At 40.4% G+C, this 22096-nt stretch overlaps 1 protein-coding gene across 1 annotated transcript in view; it reads left to right on the top strand.

The window, feature by feature from the left end:
- Positions 1 to 1028: 1028 nt before the first annotated feature.
- The window catches only part of ERO1A (endoplasmic reticulum oxidoreductase 1 alpha), a 52642-nt gene continuing 31574 nt past the window's right edge, over positions 1029 to 22096 (top strand). The window contains exons 1-4 of the mRNA XM_032405121.1: positions 1029 to 1481; positions 10300 to 10419; positions 11147 to 11230; positions 16044 to 16082. Coding sequence (XP_032261012.1) covers positions 1368 to 1481; positions 10300 to 10419; positions 11147 to 11230; positions 16044 to 16082 — 357 coding nt within the window. The 5' untranslated portion in view covers positions 1029 to 1367. The remainder of the gene's footprint in view (positions 1482 to 10299; positions 10420 to 11146; positions 11231 to 16043; positions 16083 to 22096) is intronic.

Below are 22096 nucleotides of genomic sequence, written 5' to 3'. Positions count from 1 at the left end.
TGAAGTAAGAAATATCTGAGTTTGAGTCTCACCTCTAGCATATCATGTGACTTTGAATAACATATATAAACTTTCTATGCTTATTTTTCTCAGCTGGAAAACAGAAGTAATACCTATTTGCGGCCTACCATATCCTAAGCTACTTCATTAAAAATGACATACCAAGGGGCGCCTGGGTGGCTCAGTCGTTAAGCGTCTGCCTTCAGCTCAGGTCATGATCCCAGGGTCCTGGAATTGAGCCCCACATCGGGCTCCCTGCTCCGTGGGTAGCCTGCTTCTCCGTCTCCTGCTCCCCCTGCTTGTGTTCCTGCTCTTGCTCTCTCTCTCTCTCTGTGTCAAATAAATAAATAAAATCTTAAAAAAAAATGACATACCAAAAAAAAAAAGATAATTTGAAATATTTGGAAATGTTAATAAGATGTTGGGAAGCTTTCCAGTTTCACCGTGAAAATTTCTCCTTGAAAAAAAAGGCTTCTAGACTTAGATCCACGGATCAGAATTAAAGGACGAGCTCGTCTTTTCCTCACGTCATCTCCCGGCTCTGGGGAGATGAAATGAGAGGTAGTTTCCACCTGCGCTGATGGATACAATCGTAGCCACTCGCTACATTTGACTATGAAATGTGGCTAGTTTGCATAAAATGCACACCAGATTAGATTTAAAAACAACATGTAAAATATTTTATGAATAATTTAATATTGAGTATATTTCGAAATGTTTCGCATATATTGGGTTAAATAAAATATATTAAAATTAACTTCACCTGTTTCTTTTTGCTCTTTCGACGTAACTACTAGAAACTCTAAATTACCTATGCAGCCCTGGTCTAGATGATCACTCATGTCCCTTTCAGCTTTAAGACGACTAGGGACACTGTGGACGCGTAATCCGTACGGTTTTCCTTCCTCGCTTTGAGATACCGAAGGATTGGCCGGGAGTGCGCGGGGTGGGGTGGGGCGGGGCGGGGCCCTGCGGGGAGACCCAGACCCCTCTGGTTTCGCCCTCGCTCTCGCAGCGGGAAGCACCCGAGCGAGGGACCAGGCGCCGGGCGTAGGGGGGCCGGGAACGGGCGCGGCGCGCCGGGCGGGGCCGAACCGGGAAGCGGGTTCGTGCGTCAGCCTCACGCGCGGGGAAGGAAGCCGACTCGAGGCCCCGGGCGGCCCGCTGCGGGCGCCTAGGCACGTCCGCAGGCTCCGCCGGGAGGTGGCGGCCGCTGAGAGGCGGGAGAGCCGAGGGCGGGCCTGGGAGGCGGCCCGGAGGTGGGGCGCCGCCGGGGGCCGGCCCGCGCGGGCTTCATCTGCGGACGCGCGGCCTGCGCCCGAGTGTTGGGACCGCGAGGCGCCGGGTGACGATCGGCTAGAGCGGCTATGGGCCGCCGCTGGGTCTTCCTGATCGGCCTCGTGGGGGCCGTGTGGCTGCTCGGCTCGGGTGATTGTGGGCAGCAGCCCCCTGTGTCGGCGGCGCAGAGGTGCTTCTGCCAGGTGAGGGTTGTGCGCGCCCCTCCCGGTGCTTCGCGCCTCCCCCCTGCGCTCCGTCCCGCTCGCCCCTGCAGGTGAGGGACTGGGAGTGTGTCTGCGTCTCCACCCTCCTGGACGAACCCCCAGAGCTTCTGCTCTCTTGCCGGGCTGAGTCCTCTGCAGCTCGCCTGGCTTGGTGTGGACCGGAGTCCCAACGCAGCCGCGCTTCGGATCCGGTGTGGGGTGAGAGGTGTGGGCACACGCTATTATGTTCTTACCGAGTTGGTTTATGCATCTTTGTTGGTCTTCCCTGCCCGGGAAGGGCGTGCACGCTGTGCGCGAACACTCAGTATTTGTTATTTTAGTAGAACCTGGGTCTTCCTGACTTCTCTCTTGACCTGGAACTGTGTACGTTGTGCCTATGCTGGGTGCCTTTGCTCTCCTTCCTGGGCAGGATGTGCTTTGGAAGGGGGGGCTACTCTCAGATCTCGTTGTCAGGCAGGAGAAGGGCTTCGTGGGGCTTTTCTGTGTCTAAGCCCAACTGCCTTGTATCTTTGGGGCCGCGGCTTGCCCTGTGGCTCCTCGCCCCGTGCGTCCTTTCTTTTTCCTAAATGTGATGAGATTCTCTTAACGTCACGCCCATTTTGGGAGGATGAGCCTTACTCCTCAGTGCAAAGTTTAATCACAAACTTACGATCATTTTCTCTTCTTAGTAAACGATGTGGGTTCCTTGGGAAAAAAAGTCAAAGAAATTTAGAGGTTTTTGGATCTACAGTATTCTGTATTTTAATATCATTACTCTTCAAGTCACGTTTTGGTTGGCTTCTGTTGATAAAAACTACATATAAACGAAATTGAGGGTAGGCATCCAAATTTTTCCTTTTAAGTGGATTGTACTATTATCAGAAATAACATTTTATATGTGTAGGGGCAATGCTACTATTTCACAGAGTAAAGAAACAACTTTAAATATTATGGGAGGAAAAAATAAATCAATATCATGGGGGAAGAACTGTCTCTTTCACAGCTTTATATTCTTGCATTTAGTGATTTGGGAGTTGAGATGTTATCTGAGTAGGAGAGGTTGAAAGGAAATTGCTGCTTTACAACTAAGATTGAAAAGCTCCTTTACTTTCAGGGTTTGACAAACTGCACACAATCAAGTACTTCAAAGGAAGAAGGATCATTTTTCTACAGATTACAAATACAACATAACACAAAGTGTAAACATTTACAAATAAGTAAAGTCGAAGTTAAGAGATTTTAAAATAAGTTAGTGTTGAAAGAAGATGTCCAATGTAACATTTTCAACTACACTTTAGATTTTTAGAAATAATAGTACATGTTGAACTTTTGTTCAACTTTCACTACCCCCCCATAACCTTTTTAGATATCTGATTAAAATTGGGGAGTTTTAAATTTTTTAAAATTTTTTTCTTCTGATTAGTATTTTAGCTCCCCCACCCTTATAATATTTTCAAGATTTGAATAGTCCCCTAACACAAACATCTGTTATATCCCTTTCTTTTCCTTTTAGAACAAGAGTGGCTGTTTTTCTTTTCAGAATCAACTTTAAAAAATAATAAATTGAGGAGTGCCTGGGTGGCTCAGTTGTTAAGCGTCTGCCTTTGGCTCAGGTCATGATCCCAGGGTCTTGAGATAGAGCCCCACATCAGGCTCTCTGCTCAGCGGGAAGCCTGCTTCTCCCTCTCCCACTCCCCTTGCTTGTGTTCCCTCTCTCTCTGTGTCTCTCTCTGTCAAATAAATAAATAAAATCTTTAAAAAAATAATAAATTGAGGGCCACATGGTAAAAAACAGTTTTAAGAAAAATTTAAAATGGGGTGCCTGAGTGGCTCAGTCAGTTAGGCGACTGCCTTCTGGTCATGATCGTGGGGTCCTGGGATTGAGCCCCACATACGGCTCCCTGCTCGGCAGGGGGCCTGCTTCTCCCTCTCCCTCTGCCGCTCCCCCTGCCTGTGCTCTCCTGCTCTCTCTCTCTCTCTGTCAAATAAATAAATAAATAAATAAAATCTTAAAAAAAAAAAAAATTTAAAATGGTCTATTTAAATCAATTTAAGAACAGAGACCATCAATTTCAATTCAATAGATTGAAACAAATACTGTTATGGTAGTAACGGAAGAGATGGGGGTAAGGAGGAGAAGGGACAAGTGATGAATAGACATGAAGAGAAAATTGGAGACAAGCGTATAGACATAGATGTATACAGAAATGAGAGAGACACACAGAAATAAAGAAAAAAAATGGTGGAAGAAAAGATGAGAGGAGACAAATGGTGGAAATTATTCATTCAATAAACATTCATAAATACTATGTACATTGACCTGAGTATTTGGAATATAGAAATAACTGTGGTGTGATCCTTGCCCTTAAGAACTTACAATTTAGTGAATAAAGTTCTTTGGAGCTTGGGGAGAGGCAGAGAAAGGGCGCCTGGGTGCCTCAGTTGCTAAGCATTTTTTTTTAAAGATTTTGTTTATTTTTTGGACAGAGTGAGAGAGCACAAGCAGGGGGAGTGGCAGAGGGAGAGGGAAAAGCAGGCTCCCTGCAATGTGGGGCTCCACCCCAGGGCCCCAGGATCTCGGGATCATGACCTGAGTGGAAGGCAGATGCTTAACCAACTGAGCCACCCAGATGCCCCGATCCTACGCATTTTATTTTATTTTATTTTTTAATTTTATTATGTTATGTTAATCACCATACATTACATCATTAATTTTGATCCTAAGCATTTTAAGAAACAAGTTAGTCGGGATGCCTTGCTGGCTCAGGCAGTAGAGCATGCCACTCTTGATCTCGGTGTTGTAAGTTCGAACCCTATGTTGGGTACAGCGATTACTTAAAAAATAAAATCTTTAAAAAAAGTTAGTAAATAATGCTAGACACTAAATTAAAGACTAACTTTCGACCTAAAGTTTAGAAATAAAAGTTAAAATCTCTCATTCTCTTTGCAGTACCCGATTAGCAGCAAAATTCTGTTGAGTCTGCTTTGGTAATAGTCTTTTTCTCCCTTCCTGTTGCCAGTCTCTCTTATGCTTCTGCCTTGAATTACCACATCACCCCTCATCACACTCTTGCGCAGGTGCCTGGTAGTAGGGATTCAGTTAATAGAAAACCAACTCTAAATGGAGCGAAAGCAGCATGTGGTTATTTGGCCTTAGGAAGTTATTGAAGTAAAATGTATAAAGCTCTACAAATAATCAGATTAAATTCAATAAGCATTTATTGAGGCCTATTATGAATACGTTTTGAGAGATCAAGAACTAAGCTAAAAATTTAAAAACTTAGTCCCATTTCTTGATACTCCAGAGTACTGAGCCTGGTACATAATTGGTACTCAGCAAGTATTAGGGAAGTTACAATACAGGATGTGAGCACTGTGCTAGCAGGAGTATATTCTTTCAGTTACTCTGCTTAGCGAGCCATTTGCATGTTTTTCTGGAATTGATCTTTCAGATGGGTTGATGGCTCCAAATGAATCTTTAAAGTTAGTCAATTACTGCATATGCTGTTGACAGAGAGAGAGAGAGAGAGCTAGAATGAGAATGAGGGGAGGGGCAGAGGGGGAAGAAGAGGGAGAGAGAGAGAGAATATCAAGCAGACACCCCGCGGAGTGCGGAGCCTCAGGAGCCCAATGTGAGGCTCGATCCCAAGACCCTGAGATCATGACCTGAGCTGAAATCAAGAGTCAGGCGTTTAACCAACTGAGCCACCCAGGCACCCTGGTTTAGGTCAATTTAAAAAATAGTTTTTATTTGTTAGTCAGAGTGGCTGGGCCATGGAAGAGACACTCCATAATATGTTGCGTGGTAGGTGGAAATAAGCCTGGATTAAAATTTAGTCAGAGGAATCTTTGAAACAAGTTATACTGGAGAGATGTCCATTGACTCTGAGTACTTACTACATTCCCTGCCCTTTTGAACAAAGAATGTGGAACAAAGCACGTTTCACATTGGTTGCTACACTTTGGGTCACACCAACAATTTAAAGTTCTAAAGACTAAGGCTTTAAGGCAGAAATAGCTTGTAGCTTTCCATGTCCTTAGAATGATGCCAACTACCCAGTATAGAATTTTTGGTGTTTCCATGCTTTCATTAACAGAGGTGTCTCAGTCAACTCTGTCAATGAATAGTTTTCATGTTCTTTTTGATGGTCACAAACCACTACAAAATTAAATACAACTAAAGGTCTTTGCAGAAAAAAAGAACACTTTGAGCACTTTTAAAAGGTATTTCATATTTCAAAGAAGTATGAAGAATATATTCTCACAGTGCTTGGGAAAAAATGATAGTCTGTGGTAGGACCAGAAGTTGTTGGCACATAAGGAAACTATTTAGAAAGTGTTTTTTTGTTTTGTTTTGTTTTGTCTTTCATTGTAAATAGTGAACAAAGAAAATAGTGAACAAGCAGGCCCATGTTATTTTCTTTTCTCTTGCCTTTTATATTTTGGTATTTGGTCCAAACCAGTCAGTCTGTGGAGAAACTATCTGAGACTACCACTGCAGCTAACTGTTGGCTGTCCAGTTCTATGTTCCACTGGGGCTACAGATGTAAAATTTTTGAAATATTTTATCTGCAAACTGGGCCTTTTTTTTTTTCTTATTAAAAAAAGAAATGTAGGGGGTGCCTCGGTGGCTCAGTCGGTTAAGCTTCTGACTCTTGATTTCGGCTCAGGTCATGATTTCAGGGCCGTGGGATCGAGCCCACATCAGGCTCTGCACCAGGCATAGAGCCTGCTTAAGATTCTCTCTCCCTCTGTCCCTCCCCCCAACCCCCCACCCCCGATTCAAGTGTTAGCACGCACACACACACACACACACACACACACTCTCTCTCTCTCTCTCTCTCTCTCTCTCAAAAAAAATGTCGTGGTTGCTTTGGGGAATAGTAAGATCCCTTTCACTAGAAGCATTTAAGTAGCGGTAGGGTAGTAATACTAACATTTACTGGCTGTTTAGTCTGACATTTCATTTTGATACCAACTCTTAGAGATGGGAACTATTCGTATTGCCATTTTGTGTTGAGATAGGAAACTGAGGCTTGGAGAGGTTAAAAAAAACTTGGGTAAGGTCAATAACTAATAAGCAGCAGAGATGGGATTCAACCCCAAGAAGGCCTGAGCCCAGGGCCTACGTGCTAACCATTGTCGCACACTGCTTCCTCAAGAGTGTGTAGGAGGGCATTGCTGTGTGCTTGGGAGGCTGCAGCAGAAGGCCCTCAAAGGCTTTTCAGCTCTTTAGAGACTAGGACTTTAAACCGGGTGACGTTATGTCCGGCCTACCCGTGTCCTTATATCCACCATCCCTCAGCAAGGGCCTTCTACTTGCCACCTATTAGTTCGGCCCCCTACCCAAGGCTGATTGCCGCCTGAAGTCTAGAGCAGCGAGCTTCAAATGTTAGCATGCATCAGTCACTTTGTGTATGTGTGTGGCGGGGCGGGGCGGGGGGCCATTAAAGAAAACATTCAGATCCCTGTGGTAGGCTCAGAATTCCGTTGCAGTTTAGAGATAGTGTGGCCATTATTTCAGCAGCCTTAGCACATCCTGAAGCTGCATTAGTGTCAGGTCATCCTTGTTCCAGATCAGCACCCACCTTTTGGTCTTAGTCTAGGTACTAGGACGTTGCTTTGTTTCCAAGATGCTGCTCTGGGTCTGTTCACTGGATTTCTTCCTTTGTCTTTCCCAGAGACTGTATTCTGGTAACATGCCTGGTTCTGTAGTTTCTACAACTGGGCCTGGCATCATACCTGCCAGACTTCTTTCCAGGGATTGGGTTTTGCCTTTTGGCAGGCTTATCTGAACAGTCACATGGATTGGATTTCTGAGTATCTTCCTGTCTGTTCTTTGCTGGGCCCTCTCCATCTATTGAAACTCCTCACCCTTGCTCTGCCTCCTTAACTGCCCTGCTACCTTTTGTAGTAGTTAGAAATACCTCCTACTCAATTTCTAAGACAAAAGTCAGAGGATTTTTAAATCTACCATTGTCCTGTCTTCTCTCTTTGAGGTCTCCGGGCTATAAGCCATTTCTGCTCTGAATGCATCTTGCATTCCTTTATGGTTTGGGGCTGCTTTTTTTTTTTTTTTTTTTAAGATTTTATTTATTTATTTGACAGAGAGAGACACAGCTAGAGAGGAAACACAAGCAGGGGGAGTGGGAGAGAGAGAAGCAGGCTTCCCACAGAGCAGGGAGCCCGATGCGGGGCTCGATCCCAGGACCCTGGGATCATGACCTGAGCCGAAGGTAGACGCTCAATGACTGAGCCACCCAGGCGTGGTTTGGGGCTTCTTCTAGTTTCCTTTGTGGTTAAGGTACAGCTTGGTAAAATGTTGCATGCAGTGGGTTATTTACCTTTGCTGCTTGCTTTCCTTGTTCTGAGTGTATTCCTGCCACTTGGGCTTGAGTGGTCTGGAGCACTGAGCACCACCATAGGTGACATGGTAGTACATAGTCATAATTAGACTGTGGGGCTGGTCTCCAGTGAATGAGAATGAGAGTGGACAGCATTCACTGAAACATTCATTCATATATCCACTCTACAAATAAATATTGAGCATCTACTTTGTGTTTTCTAGAAGTACAGTGCTAAGGACTAGGAATACAAAATGAGCAAACATGATTTTGCTCTCAAGGATTTTAAACTCTAGAGGGAGGAAGTGGAATAAATAAACCCACTATAGTGAGGTAATTTGTAAGGAGTATGTGGAGTGTCATGGGAGCACATAGGAGGGACAGTTAAGCAAGCAGGGGTTGAATGGTACTCCAGGGGTAGCTTTCCAAAGGAGATGATGCTTGAACTTGAATTTCAAAGATAGATTTTTACCTAAAAAATGAATTACTTAAGGGGCACCTGGGTGGCTTGGTCGGTCAAGCATCTGCCTTCGGCTCAGGTCATGAGTCCCGCATTGGGCTCTCTGCTCAGCAGTTAGTCTGCTTTTCCCTCTCCGTCCGTGTTCTTTCTCTCTCTCTCAAATAAATAAATAAAATATTTAAAAAAAGGTGAACACATTTAAAAAAAAACAGAATTACTTAAGGGGAAAAAATAAGCTTCAAACCCTTTCTCTTGTTTTTTGTGTGTGCTTCTTTCTTTTTGTGACCTAGTGTCTCTATTTGGCATGTGTCCCTTTGGCCTTTGCAGTCTTTGTGCCTGTTATTTCTTTGTATAATAATTTGCATCCAAGGGGAAAAACAGTAGCTCTTTTATGTCCTTAGAAGTTCTGTTTTTAATGCTTGAAAGAAAGAGGTGTGAAAAATCAAATAATCTAGGTTAGAAACACTTTTGTTTTGTTATCACCCCAAATTAGGAACGGAAGATTATTACATACTCAGAGAATTTTTAGCAGGAAACAAGGACAAATTTGCATATGAAATGAAGGTAGTTACTGCTGTAACAAAATATGTAGATGAGATTTCTAGTTCCCGAATTAGTCCAAAACAAGTCCAAATCAAATAAGACTAGGTAAATTGGTGTAAAATCTTAGCTCTTAGATACTGCTGTCATCATCCATAGTGTTATCTGTCATCCAAACGTATTCACTCTTAGGTGAAAAATTTGCATTACTGTTTTGTGATGTTGTAAAATTGAAAGGTAGTGCAGGGTTTTATGTATTCCAAAGGGAAAACACCTACATTCAGTATTTCAATAAAGATTATTTGCCTTACTTACCAGTAGATTTAAAAAAAAATTTTTTTATAAGTCTCCCTAAAATATAATTCGAAGTAGTTTATAATGCAAATATTCAGACCAAAATATGATAAGGATCTCTTTTCTGCAGCATGCCCTGTATTTAAAAAAAAAGAAATCTAGGTACTGTAATTCTTAAATCATGATGTATTTGTTACTTACAATGTTGCAATGTATAATTAATTCTGTGAGGTATATGCCTGGCCCCAAATAAACATCTAAGACTTTTAGTTTCACTTCTGATAACATTGTCTGATTGTAATTACAGTTAAGACTGTTAGTTTTAAGCATTTGAAGATCAGAATTGGCTTTGTGGTCAATTTGCTATCTCTGTGCTGCTAGTATAAGTGATTTCTAAGCACTGTTTCTAACCTAGACAAATTATCATGGCCTAATATTTGAGAGTTGTTAGATCCTTAAAATGAATTATTGTTTCCCTTATAAATACAGTATCACTTGTTTTTACACATTCACTAAGCTCGTCTCCAGACTATACATACTGTTGGAAACTAAAAGGAAAAACAGAGACAATTGAATCTTAGGAATAGGAGTCTCAGGAAAGCCAAGAATGGGAATGCAACTGGGGCTTCAAGAAAGATGGGGAGAAGTAGGCGCCGGAAACCCCCAGGGAACCCATGTAGCATATGTTCTCTATCTCCTATCTCTGCTTCCTTGTGTATCTTTTAAAATCTTGCCGACTGCCTCACATGCTCCTCGGCTCACTTGATGGCATATGGTCCGAGTTTCCTTGTTTAGTGGTCTCACTGCAGGGAGAGACATCTCTTCTTACTCTCAATTCCAGATTCCTGGAGCAGGGACCATGGCCTGGTTTGGGTTAGATGCCTACCCTGGTCAGGCCTGGGGCGGGGTTACAGAGTGGCTGCAGAGGAACAACTCTTTGCATATGTGTATGCGCACGCGTGTGTGATGATGAGCTCAGTACACCCTACAAAGAGCAGCACTACGTTCCTCTAGGTATATGATAAGAGCAATAGCATTATTAGATTACTGTCATACCCCATTTCTGAAAATTAGGAGGAGGAGGGATGATAAGAGTTGGTTGAGTCATAACTTCATAAGGAAAAAGAGCCCTGTTGTACCTAAGGTATTTTGATGTATTATTTCATTTTCTTTATAACAGGTTAGTGGTTACTTGGATGATTGTACCTGTGATGTTGAAACCATCGATAGATTTAATAACTACAGGCTTTTCCCGAGGCTACAAAAACTTCTTGAAAGCGACTACTTTAGATATTACAAGGTATTTTTATTTTTAATTTTTTTGTACAAGAATACTTAAAGTTTAAATGGATAACTGCATTTTCTTAGGAATTGCTGAGCTTCAAATTGTGGCCATTATTTAAAATTCAGTTCACAAGAGTGAACAGTGTGGTTCTGAAACCATCCATTGGATACTTTTAATTTCAACAACTCGGTTTTGCACTCTGGAGTTAGAAACTTGTTGGTTAAATTGAAATCAGAACAGAAACTATTATATTATTATCAAAATTGCTAATTCATACTTTTCTAAAATACTGTGTCAACTCCACTTAATTAAAATAATTAAATTTTTTTGAGAAGCATGACTTTATTCTGACCTGTATTATTTTAACTAGTCACTTGAGATGTCTACAGAAAGAGTTTAGAATATCTGATCATTGAAGTATGTAGTTCTCATCTGAGTTCACAAATGCCTGTTACCTGCTTAAAAAGAATATCATTGGAGCGGTGATGATATGAGCTCCTCTGGCTCCTGGTCACCATCTGTTCAGGGTCTGGTTAGTAGCATCTGTGTCTTTCTAAGCGAGTCTACCAGTTTACTTACAAAGCTACACACTGATACCATCGCTGGAACTTGGCAACTGGAAAGTGGAAGAAAAAGAAAAGCTGCAGCTAATAGCATGACCAGGTTATATCATCGTAATTCGATGCCTCTCAATAATAATCTCAAGATTCTTACTTGTATAACCTTTTCTGTTATCCTGTAGGTAAACCTGAAGAGGCCGTGTCCTTTCTGGAATGATATCAGCCAGTGTGGGCGAAGAGACTGTGCTGTCAGGCCTTGTCAGTCGGTAAGAACCACATATACATTTAAGGCATGTTACATCGTTTTTCAAATAATTGCAATTCTTTTTTTTTTTTTTTTTTTTTTTAAGATTTTATTTATTTATTTGTCAGAGAGAGAGTGAGCACAGGCAGGGGAACAGCAGGCAAAGGGAGAAGCAGACTCTCCGCTGAGCAGGGAGCCCCATGTGGGACTCGATCCCAGTATCATGACCTGAGCTGAAGGCAGACGTTTAAACAACTGAGCCACCCAGGCGTCCCTAAATAATTGCAATTCTTAAAAAGGGGGCAATGCAACTAAAATAACATTTCAATCCTTAGGTTAAGTATAATGTTTAATATTTACAGGTTAAAAACCTAAACTTAGGTGCCTGGGTGGCTCAGATGGTTAAGTGTCTGCCTTTGGCTCAGGTCATGATCCCAGGGTCCTGGGATCGAACCCTGCATCAGGATCTCTGCTCAGTGGGGAGCCTGCTTCTCTCTCCCTCTGCCTGCCGCTCCCCTTGTTTGTGCTCTCTCTCTCTCTCAAATAAATTAATAAAATCTTAAAAAAAAAGAAACCCAAAACCTAAACTTACTAATACGAAACCTGTTTTGAATTATTCTGCTTTCGGGCGCCTGGGTGGCTCAGTCATTAAGTGTCTGCCTTCAGCTCAGGTCATGATCCCGGGGTCCTGCGATTGAGTCCCACATCGGGCTCCCTGCTCAGCGGGAAGCCTGCATCTCCCTCTCCCACTCTCCCTGCTTGTGTTCCCTCTCTCGCTGTCTCTCTCTCTGTCGAAAAATAAATTAAAAAAAAAAAAAAAATCTTTAAATAAATAAATAAATAAATAAATAAAACCTTTAAAAAATTATTGAATTATTCTGCTTTCATAATCATAGAATTTAAATTTTGTGATAAATATAGTCCTTTGATTTACTAGTGAGATTAATAGTTCTTTTGGCTTGATGTTTGTTTTCTTCTTACATCTTACCCAAAGTTGTGTTTATAGTATAACGAAGTGAAATTAATCAAAGTGTAAACAAAATCCCTCCTTTTTTCATGGGTGTATTGTTTTCCTTGGGTGGGGAGGGATTGGACAAAACACCTGGTCTTAAGAATTCTCAGAACAGGGATGCCTGAGTAGCTCAGTCGGTTGGGTGCCTGCCTTCAGCTCAGGTCATGATCCCAGGGTCCTGGGATCGAGTCCCACATTGGACTCCTTGCTCAGAGGGAAGCCTGCTTCTCCCTCTGCCTCAGCTGCATCCCCTGCTTGTGCGCGCTCTCTCTCTCTGCAAATAAATAAATAAATAAATAAATCTTAAAAAAAAGAATTCTCAGAACATTAAAATTTGAAGCATTTTACTCTGAAAACAGAGAATTTTACACTTTCAACAAAGCCTTTTTCTCCCTTTATTTATTTTTTTAAAAGATTTTATTTATTTATTTGACAGAGAGAGACACAGCTAGAGAGGGAACACAAGCAGGGGGAGTGGGAGAGGGAGAAGCAGGCTTCCTGTGGAGCAGAGAGCCCGACGCGGGGCTCGATCCCAGGAGCCTGGGATCATGACCTGAGCCGAAGGCAGACGCTTAACGACTGAGCCACCCAGGCGCCCCCTTTTTCTCCCTTTAAAAGCATATATTTCTATTTTACTTTTTGTGCTAAAATATGCATAACCTAAAATTTACAATTTTAACCATTTTTAAGTGTACAGTTTATTGGCATTAAGTACAGTCACGTTGTTGTGCAACCATCACCACCATCCAGTTGCAGAACTGTTTCCTGATCGCAAACTGAAACTGCACGTTCATTAAACAGTAACTCCTATTCTGCCCTCCCTCTCGCCCCTGGTGACCACTATGCTACTTTCTTTCTCTTTGAATTTGATTATACTAGGTACCTCGTATAAGGGGGATTATTACAGAATTTGTCCTTTTGTGTTGGCTTGTTTCACTTGACATGTTTTCAGGGTTTATCCATAGTAGCATGTATTTGAATTTTTTTCCTTTTTAAGCCTCAATAATATTGCATTGTATGTGTATCTGCATTTCATTTATGCATTCTCCCATTGATTGGCTTTTGGGTTATTCCCATCTTTTGGCCATTGCGCATGATGCTGCTCTGGATATGGGTGCACAAGTATGCAGCTTGCATTCCTAATTTCAGTTCATTAGAATTACTGGATCGTACGGCAGTTCTCGGTTTAAGTTTCTGAGGAACATCATGCTGTCTTCATAGTGGCTATACCATTTTACATTCCCACCAGCGATGCACAAGGCTTCCAATTTCTCTATATCCTCACTAATACTCACTTTTTTCTGTTTTCTGGTTAATAGCCATCCTATGGGTATGAAGTGGTGCTATAATTTTGAGTGGTTTATTTTTATATGTGTAAATATTGCTGTATAGACCTATCCAGCATATGGAATTAAAGCAAATGTAAAAATATTATTTATGGGTATATATATTATGGGTATTTTATCATTAGATAATATCTTTAGTTATTTATTTTTTTAAAAGATTTTATTTATTTGACAGAGAGAGAGAGAGTGAGAACAAGCAGAGGGAGCAGCAGAGGGAGAGGGAGAAGCAGGCTCCCCGCTGAGCAGGGAGCCCGATGCGGGGTTCGATCCCAGGACCCTGGCATCATGACCTGAGCCAAAGGCAAATGCTGAAACAACTGAGCCACCCAGGTGCCCCGAGAATCAGGTCTTTAGTTATACTCATCCTCACAGACAAAACTTTTTGAAAATTCAAGAATTAACTTGTGAACCAACCTCTGTTATGAAAATATCATTAAAGTGATATCATCAGTTTAAATGTTTCATTTTATTTCCTAAGTTCTAGCATTTATATTTAGTAATAGGAAACATTAGTTGGGGGAATTCAAGTTTACAAATAACTTATGTATGACTTATTAAACATGCAAGAACAGGCAAGTGGTTTTACAATTATTGAAAATTTGAATCTCATCTTTTTTTTTAATGTTTCTTTTCTTTTAAGATTTTATTTATTTGAGAGAGAGAACAAGCTAAAGAGAGAGAGAGAGAGAGCAAGAGAGAGAGAGAGCGAGAGCACACAAACAGGGAGTAGGGGCAGAGGGAGAGGCAGAAGCAGACTGTCTGCTGAGCAGGGAGCCCAATATGGGGCTTGATCCCAAGATCCTGGGATCATGACCTCAGCTAAAGGCAGACACTTAACTGACTGAGCCACCAGGTTCCTCTCATCTTTTTTTTTTTTTTTAAGCAAATTTTTTTTAACATCTTTTTTTCAGGGCTTGAACTCACGACCCTGAGATCAAGACCTGAGCTGAGATCAAGAGTCAGGTGCTTAACTGACAGAAACTCAGGCATACCTAAACATTTTATTTTAAGTAATCTCTACACCCAATGTGGGGCTTGAACTCACAACCTGGAATCTCTCTATAAACTGAAAGACCATTTATTTATTACCTTTACAATGGGTCAAAACCACATTCTTTTCCCTCCATTATTAATTGACTAATGTGCAAACGAATAACAACATCCAGTGTTAGTCTGTGAATAAGAAATGAGCACTCTGGTCATTAAATCCTTTTGGAGATCAGTTCAGCAAATGTATCAACAAAATTAAAAAGGTACACATCTTTTGGTCTAGCAATTCCACCAGGATTTTCACTTACTAAAATAATTGGACAGATGTTCAAAGATGACCATAAAGCAGTAATAAATATTGTAAAGGTGTCAATTCTGCTAAAATTAGTTTATGAATTTGGCATGATATGAAAAAATTAGAAGCCATCTAAATATCTGGTCTTAGAAAAAGAATTATACATTGAGGTAGTTCAAAGTCTGGAAAGTTACACAATAAAGTGATTATCTCTGTGTGGGTCCTTCCCTTTGGGCAGATATAATCTATTTCAGAAATATACTTAGCACTGGAATAGGGCCCTACAATTTACAGAGTACATACATCATTATGTCTGTTCATAGCATCACTTTGAAGATAGACAGATAGGTCCTATAGTTGGTAAGTGGCCAACACACGACTAAAAACCAGTGCCGTTTTCCTCTGAAAAGAACTAGGGCTCCTTAAAAAACAGTTGATTCCAAGACTGGAACAAGAAATATACAAGGTGGGGTGCTTGGATGGCTCCGTCAGTTAAGCATCTGCCTTTGGCCCAGGTCATGATCCTGGGATCCTGGGATCGAGCCCCACATGGGGCTCCCTGTTCAGTGGGGAGTCTGCTTCTCTCTCTGCCCCTCCCCCCAACTCATGCGCTCGCTCTCTCTCTGTCTCTCAAATAAATAAATAAAATCTGTAAAAAAAAAAAAAAAAAAAAGAAAGAAATATACAAGGTGAGCCTGGAGTATCTTGTCATAACAGAAAACAAAAAGTGCTCTAAAGATTACTGGGATCCTATCAATAGGACACAGGCATAGATATCAAGTCAGCACTTTGTGGGTCCCCTGGTTGCCAATGTGGGACAATTTGAGCATCAAAAGGAGTGACTATTTTTACATTTCCATGCTATTACGTAAGTAATAAAATATATGATCAGCAACCTATACAATAATTTGTTGTTGGGTTTTTGTTTACTTTTAAGAAGTAATATAAAACCTGCCTAACTATTCTCAGTTTAAAAATAATCTCATAGGGGCTCCTGGTTGGCTCAGTTGGAAGAGCATGCGACTCTTGATCTTAGGGTCATGAGTTCGAGCACCACAACAGGTGTAGAGATTACTTAAATAAATAAAATAAACTTTAAAAAAAATAAAAATAATCTCAAATTATAGAAACTTAATTTTTTTTCAGAAGATAGAATAAATATCTGATAAAAGCATTTTTTTTCTTTTTTCAGGATGAAGTTCCTGATGGAATTAAATCTGCAAGCTACAAGGTATGTACACATACCTACTGATCTGTCTAGTATCTCAACAAAAAACTTGTAAAACTCATATCCCCCTTCCAGGTACGACCCCACTTCCTGCTCTCCTTCACAGTGAAACCCCTGGAGAGTCATTTGTACTCAGTGACTCCAATTCTTTATTTTTTCCTTTTGTTCAACCTTTTATTATGGAAAGCATGAGGGATAAATAAAAGAAAAAAACCCATCACCCAGCTTCAGCAATTATTAGTCTGTGGTCCCTCGTGCTCCATTTTCCCAATTATTTCAAAGCCATTCTCAGATAAAGTCTTTATGGATGTTTATTTTCTACTCTGGATTATAATCTAGTACAACTTCATTTTACTGTTCAAATCATTCTAATTTGGCCACTGGGAGCTGTTTCAATTGGTCCTATGTCCCTTTGATATACTCCCATCATTGTGGTTTTTCTCTTTCTTCAGCACTTCCTTATTTTCTGGCACTACTTGTGTATTTCTCTCTCTCCAGTCTCTTTTAACCGATGTTCATTCCCTCTTCTTTTTTCTTCTTTGCAAACTTATGTGTTGAAGGAAATGAGTCCTTATCCTATAGAATTTTCCACATTGTGTTTTAGTTGATTGTATCCCTGTCACATCATTCAACACATTATTTTCTATGAACTGGCAGTTCTGTATTATGGCTTTTCAGATTCATTTTCTGATAATGTATTGATTAGTGTTGTATACTTACTGTTATATCAGAAGACACATAATGTCTCTTTTCTTTTTCTATTATGATGTTAAGATCTATCATTAGGTTCATTATACATCCAATATAAAGTTCCCTACTAGCTTTTTCCATGAAAGTTTTAGCAGCTTTGATGATTATTACCTAGTTGTATTCTTTCATTAGGGTTTTGAAAATGCTGATACTCTAATTATATCATTCTTTCTATACTTATTATCTGTTATTATTCTATAAAGATCTTTTCTTGTCAGCTATTTGGATGCCCTGAAATACAGTTTATACGGGACAGACAGGATAAATGCTTGTTTTCCTTTGTTTACCAGTTTTCAGAATAATTATGAGTTTGGTGCCCTAGCACCTCCAAAGATGCCCAATAAGGTTTTTATTTTTAAGTGTTATTTTGAACTTAAGAGTTTTGACATATTGGGGCACCTGGGTGGCTCAGTCATTAAGCGTCTGCCTTCAGCTCAGGTCATGATCGCACGGTCCTGGGATCGAGCCCCGCATCGGGCTGCCTGCTCAGTGGGGAGCCTGCTTCTCCCTCTCCCTCTGCCTGCCACTCTGCCTACTTGTGCTCTCTCTCTCTACCTCTCTGTCAAATAAATAAATAAAATCTTAAAAAAAAAGAGTTTTGACACATTTTATGAATTGGACTCTATTGTAGTCATTTTTTATTATTCCTTTTGATGCTTGAGTTGTTCTGTCTTTGGCCACTAGCAGCTCCGTCAAGTTAGTGATTATGGCCTTTTAAGATGATCCCACTAGTCTTAGTAGACTTTTTGCTTTCTATTATGAAAAGAGCTTCTAGGCTAGTTTTGTACCTTTCTTACTCTAGGCTTTTTTTTTTTTTTTCCCCTAAGGAGTCCTATTTCTTTTAGTGGGAAATGGTATTTAGAGATTATAATCTGGGCCCTGGGGGGTGCTAGTTGTTACTGGGTTGTTATTGTTTCAAGGCCTTTTTTGGTAGGCCAAATTCAATTTCTGATTACAGAGTTTTGTTTTGTTTTGTTTTTAAGATTTTATTTATTTATTTGACAGAGAAAGAGAGAGAGCACGCACAAGCAGGGGGAGGGGCCGAGGGAGAAGCAGACCTTCCGCTGAGCAGAGAGCCCGATGCGGGGCTCGATCCCGGGACCCTGGGATCATGACCTGAGCCAAAGGCAGACGCTTAATGACTGAGCTACCCAGGCACCCTAATTACAGAGTTTTAAAATATACGCAGAATCTTACAGTCTTTATTGCTACGGCCATATTTAAAGCCATCATCACTTTTTGCCTGGATTATTGTAGTAGCCTCTCATGGCATGCCTCCTTCTGCCCTTGCCTCTCTATTGTCTCTTCTAAAGACAGCAGCCAGAGTGATTTTTTTTTTTTAAGATTTTATTTATTTATTTGAGATAGAGAGCGCGCGCAAGAGAAAGAGAGAAAGCATGAGCTTGATGCGGGTGGGGGGTTGGCGAAGAGGAACAGAGGGAGAAGCAGGCTCCCCACTGAGCAGGGAGCCCGATGCGGGGCTCGATCCCAGGACCCCGAGATCATGACCTGAGCTGAAGGCACACGCTTAACCGACTGAGCCACCCAGGAGCCAGAGAGTGATTTTTTCTTTTTTTTAAGAAATGAGGTCTTATCTCTCCTCTGTTGAAAATCCTCTCATGTGCTCCATCTCTCTTGGAGTAAAATCCAAAGGACTTAGAGAGTAACAAGAGTACATCAAGAGACCATATGCCACGGTTTGCCTTAGGCAGAACTGGTTTATGCCTGTTGTTCTGGCATCCTGAATGATTTATCATTTGTCCTGAGTTTTAAATTTTTAAAATGAAATATTAATAGTTGTGTTAAAATAAGTTAAAATGGTTCTGGTTGACCAAATACTTTGTATTTCTAGCTTCCTCTGTTGTCTCCTCTATTTGAGATGTGTGTATACTAAGGAGTTCTTACTTTAACACCAAGATGACCAATAATAACTTGCACTTCTTTTTCTGACCTTTTCTAGATGTAAATAAATGATTTTTCAAGGAAAATATACTGGGCGATAAAATACCTGCTGATAAGGTAATTGCAGGCAGACACAGTGGCCGGGGACAGCTAACTCCTTATAGTCTTGGGAAGTGGGGGAAACAGAACATCATTGGACATTCTGCCCGGCTGGTCTCTTGGACTTATCAGCCAATTGTGCTGTGGCCTGTGTCATACCTGTAATCTGTCCTAAGCTCCCAGGATGCCATTTGACTGGTCAGTGTTAAACCTGGGAAATTATAGGTCCAGTTTATTAAATATGGGAAAAAAAGGGTGAGCAATCCTGCATAGAAAGAGTAGTCTTCCTATAGTGGTTTTATTTTTTTTGTATAGTGTAAATCAACAACTTATAATGATTTTACTATTTAGTAATTAAAAAAATGTTTTACAGTGAATCCTTTTGGCCGAAATAACTAAGAAAGAAAAAAAGAAGCACATGTTTAATGAGAAAGTATTAAATTTTGATTTCTCACGACAGTTGATGATATGTAACTTGCATAAAAAGTCATGATTTACCATCCACAAGGGCCATAGAAATATCTCTGACCGTATGAACGCCAGAATACACAAATCTACTGACAGAGTTTAAGCATCTACTTTGTAAATTAATGGTTAAGAAAACTGTTTAAAAATGATAACTTGGGGTTCCTGGGTGGCATAGTTGGTTAAGCATCCAGCTCTTGGTTTTTGCTCAGGTTTTGATGTCAGGGTGGTAAGATCCAGCCCCACGTTGGGCTCCATGCTCAGCAGGGAGTCTGAGATTCTCTCTCCCTCTACTCGCTCCTCCCCCCATGCTCATGGGCTCACTCTCTCAAAAAAATAAATAAATAAAATATTTTTTAAAAAGACAACTTAATGTGTAGATGCAGTGGTGCATTTACGTATCATTCTGATATATGTGATTTTTCATTTAGACTAAATAACTGTTCTGAATTAAAATTTTCTGGTGTTATGAAAATTTATGAAAATTTTCATATATACAGCAAAGTTGAAGGAATTTTCCTGTGAACACTCATACCCATCACCTGGATTCTACCATTTACATTTTGTAAACTTACATTATCTCATATGTGTCTGTCCATCTTTCTAGTTATCCATTAAAAAATACTATTTTCTGGATGTATTTCAAAGTAAATTGCAAGCATCAGTGTGCATTGCCTTAAATGTGTCATCAACTATATATATATATATATATGTAGATATATATACAAGTAGAAGTGATTCATTAACCAGAGTCCAGTATTTCCTTATATGTATTTTTTATAAAGTTAACATACAATGAGATGCACAAATCTTTTTTTTTTTTTTTTTTTTTTAAAGATTTTATTTATTTATTTGACAGAGAGAGACACAGCGAGAGAGGGAACATAAGCAGGGGAAGTGGGAGAGGGAGAAGCAGGCTTCCCGCCGAGCAGGGAGCCCGATGTGGGACTCGATCCCAGGACCTGGGATCATGACCTGAGCCGAAGGCAGACGCCTAACGACTGAGCCACCCAGGCGCCCCGAGATGCACAAATCTTAAGTGTGCATATGCTAAATGCATATACCTGTGTAATCTATGCTTCTATTATAATAGGGAACATTACCATTACCCTAGAAAGTCACTTGATACCCTGTCCCAATCAATTTCTACTTCTTCCCTCAGGGGTAACCACTATTCACTTTTTCCACCATAGATTCTAAAGTAATTTTGCTCATTTTTGATTCCATGTTTTTTTTTTAAGATTTTATTTCTTTATTTGAGAGAGAAAGAATGAGACAGAGAGAGCATGAGAGGGGGGAGTGTCAGAGGGAGAAGCAGACTCCCTGCTGAGCAGGGAGCCCGATGCGGGACTCCATCCCAGGCTCCAGGATCATGACCCTGAGCTGAAGGCAGACGCTTAACCGACTGAACCCCCCAGGTGCCCCCTCCGTGTTTTCTTGTTCACATACAAAGGATGACGTCATAGCTATTAATGTGTTGGCTGCAACGGCAGAACTTTGCACATGGTTAAATGACGAGATCATCATCAAAACTTTTTGAAGTTCATGCTGTTGAGGGAAAACATTTGTCCCTGTTGTGAATGCCAGTATAAATTCATTTCAAGCTCAAAACTGAAGACAAAATATTTGTTGTGTGGTGATAATATACAAATTTTGATAAAAACATTTCTGACTAAATCAAGAAATCTGTGGAGCAGAAATGAATTTGTAGTTGGTTAAGAAATACACATAATTCAAGGGCACCTGGCTGGCTCAGTCAATAGAGCATGTGACTCTTGATCTCGGGGTTTTTTTTTTTTTTTTAAATTTTATTATTTATTTATTTATTTTTTAAAGATTTTATTTATTTATTTGACAGCGAGAGAGAGACCACAAGCAGGGGGAGCAGCAGAGGGAGAGGGAGAAGCAGGCTCCTTGCTGAGCAGGGAGCCCGATGCAGGGCTCGATCCCAGGACCCTGGGATCATGACCTCAGCCGAAGGCAGACGCTTAACGACTGAGCCACCCAGGCGCCCCTGATCTTGGGGTTGTGAGTTCAAGCCCCACATTGGGTGTAGAGATCACCTAAAAAAAAAAAAAAGATACACACATAATTCATAATTGTGTCCAAACATGCTGTGATATTTTACCAATTAAGATTGAAGTGGTAATTGTCAAAATGTACAGGTTTTTATATTTATATATACACTTAATGACCATAAAATTTTTGATGTGAAGCTAATACTGAAGAAAATATTACTTTGGCAGATAGGAATACCTTCTTTGCTGTCCATCTTTTATAAATGTTTGAGCTTTTGAAGACTATTTTGTAAAACAACCCAAGAGTCCTTCAGTGGTATTAACTAATTTCTAATAAGTGAGATCTCTAAATGTCGATTACTATATGTTTAACATCAGTGGAAAATTATTATTCAAAGTATCAATGAATGGAATGCTTAAAGAAAAATATCCTTAGCTTTTGAAGGTTTAGCAAATTGCGGTTATTATAATAAAGCTTGTAAACAAAGTCGTCGAAATTTATTCCTACAAAAGCTAGGAAGGGATTGAACACATTAGGTGGTGAAAGTTCAAATGGTGTTGTAAGGTTTAATTCTGAAATTTTATAATTGTGTTTTGGAGTATCTCCTCTTGTGGGAAGAGTCTCTTCTTGATGAAACTTGTGTTTTTATTTGGATAAGTTTATATTCTCATCTGAAATGAAATGATATAAGAAGGCTTACAATTTTGTAGCATCTATATTAAGCAAAACATTTAAAATAATAAAAAAATTATTTGATGAGTTTTGTCTTAAAATATTTAGTG

The sequence above is a fragment of the Phoca vitulina genome, unplaced genomic scaffold (assembly GCF_004348235.1).
Source record: "Phoca vitulina isolate PV1807 unplaced genomic scaffold, GSC_HSeal_1.0 scaffold7, whole genome shotgun sequence".
Classification (NCBI taxonomy): Eukaryota; Metazoa; Chordata; class Mammalia; order Carnivora; family Phocidae; genus Phoca; species Phoca vitulina.
Note: the sequence above shows the minus strand (reverse complement) of the source record. Positions and strands in the feature narration are given on the sequence as shown.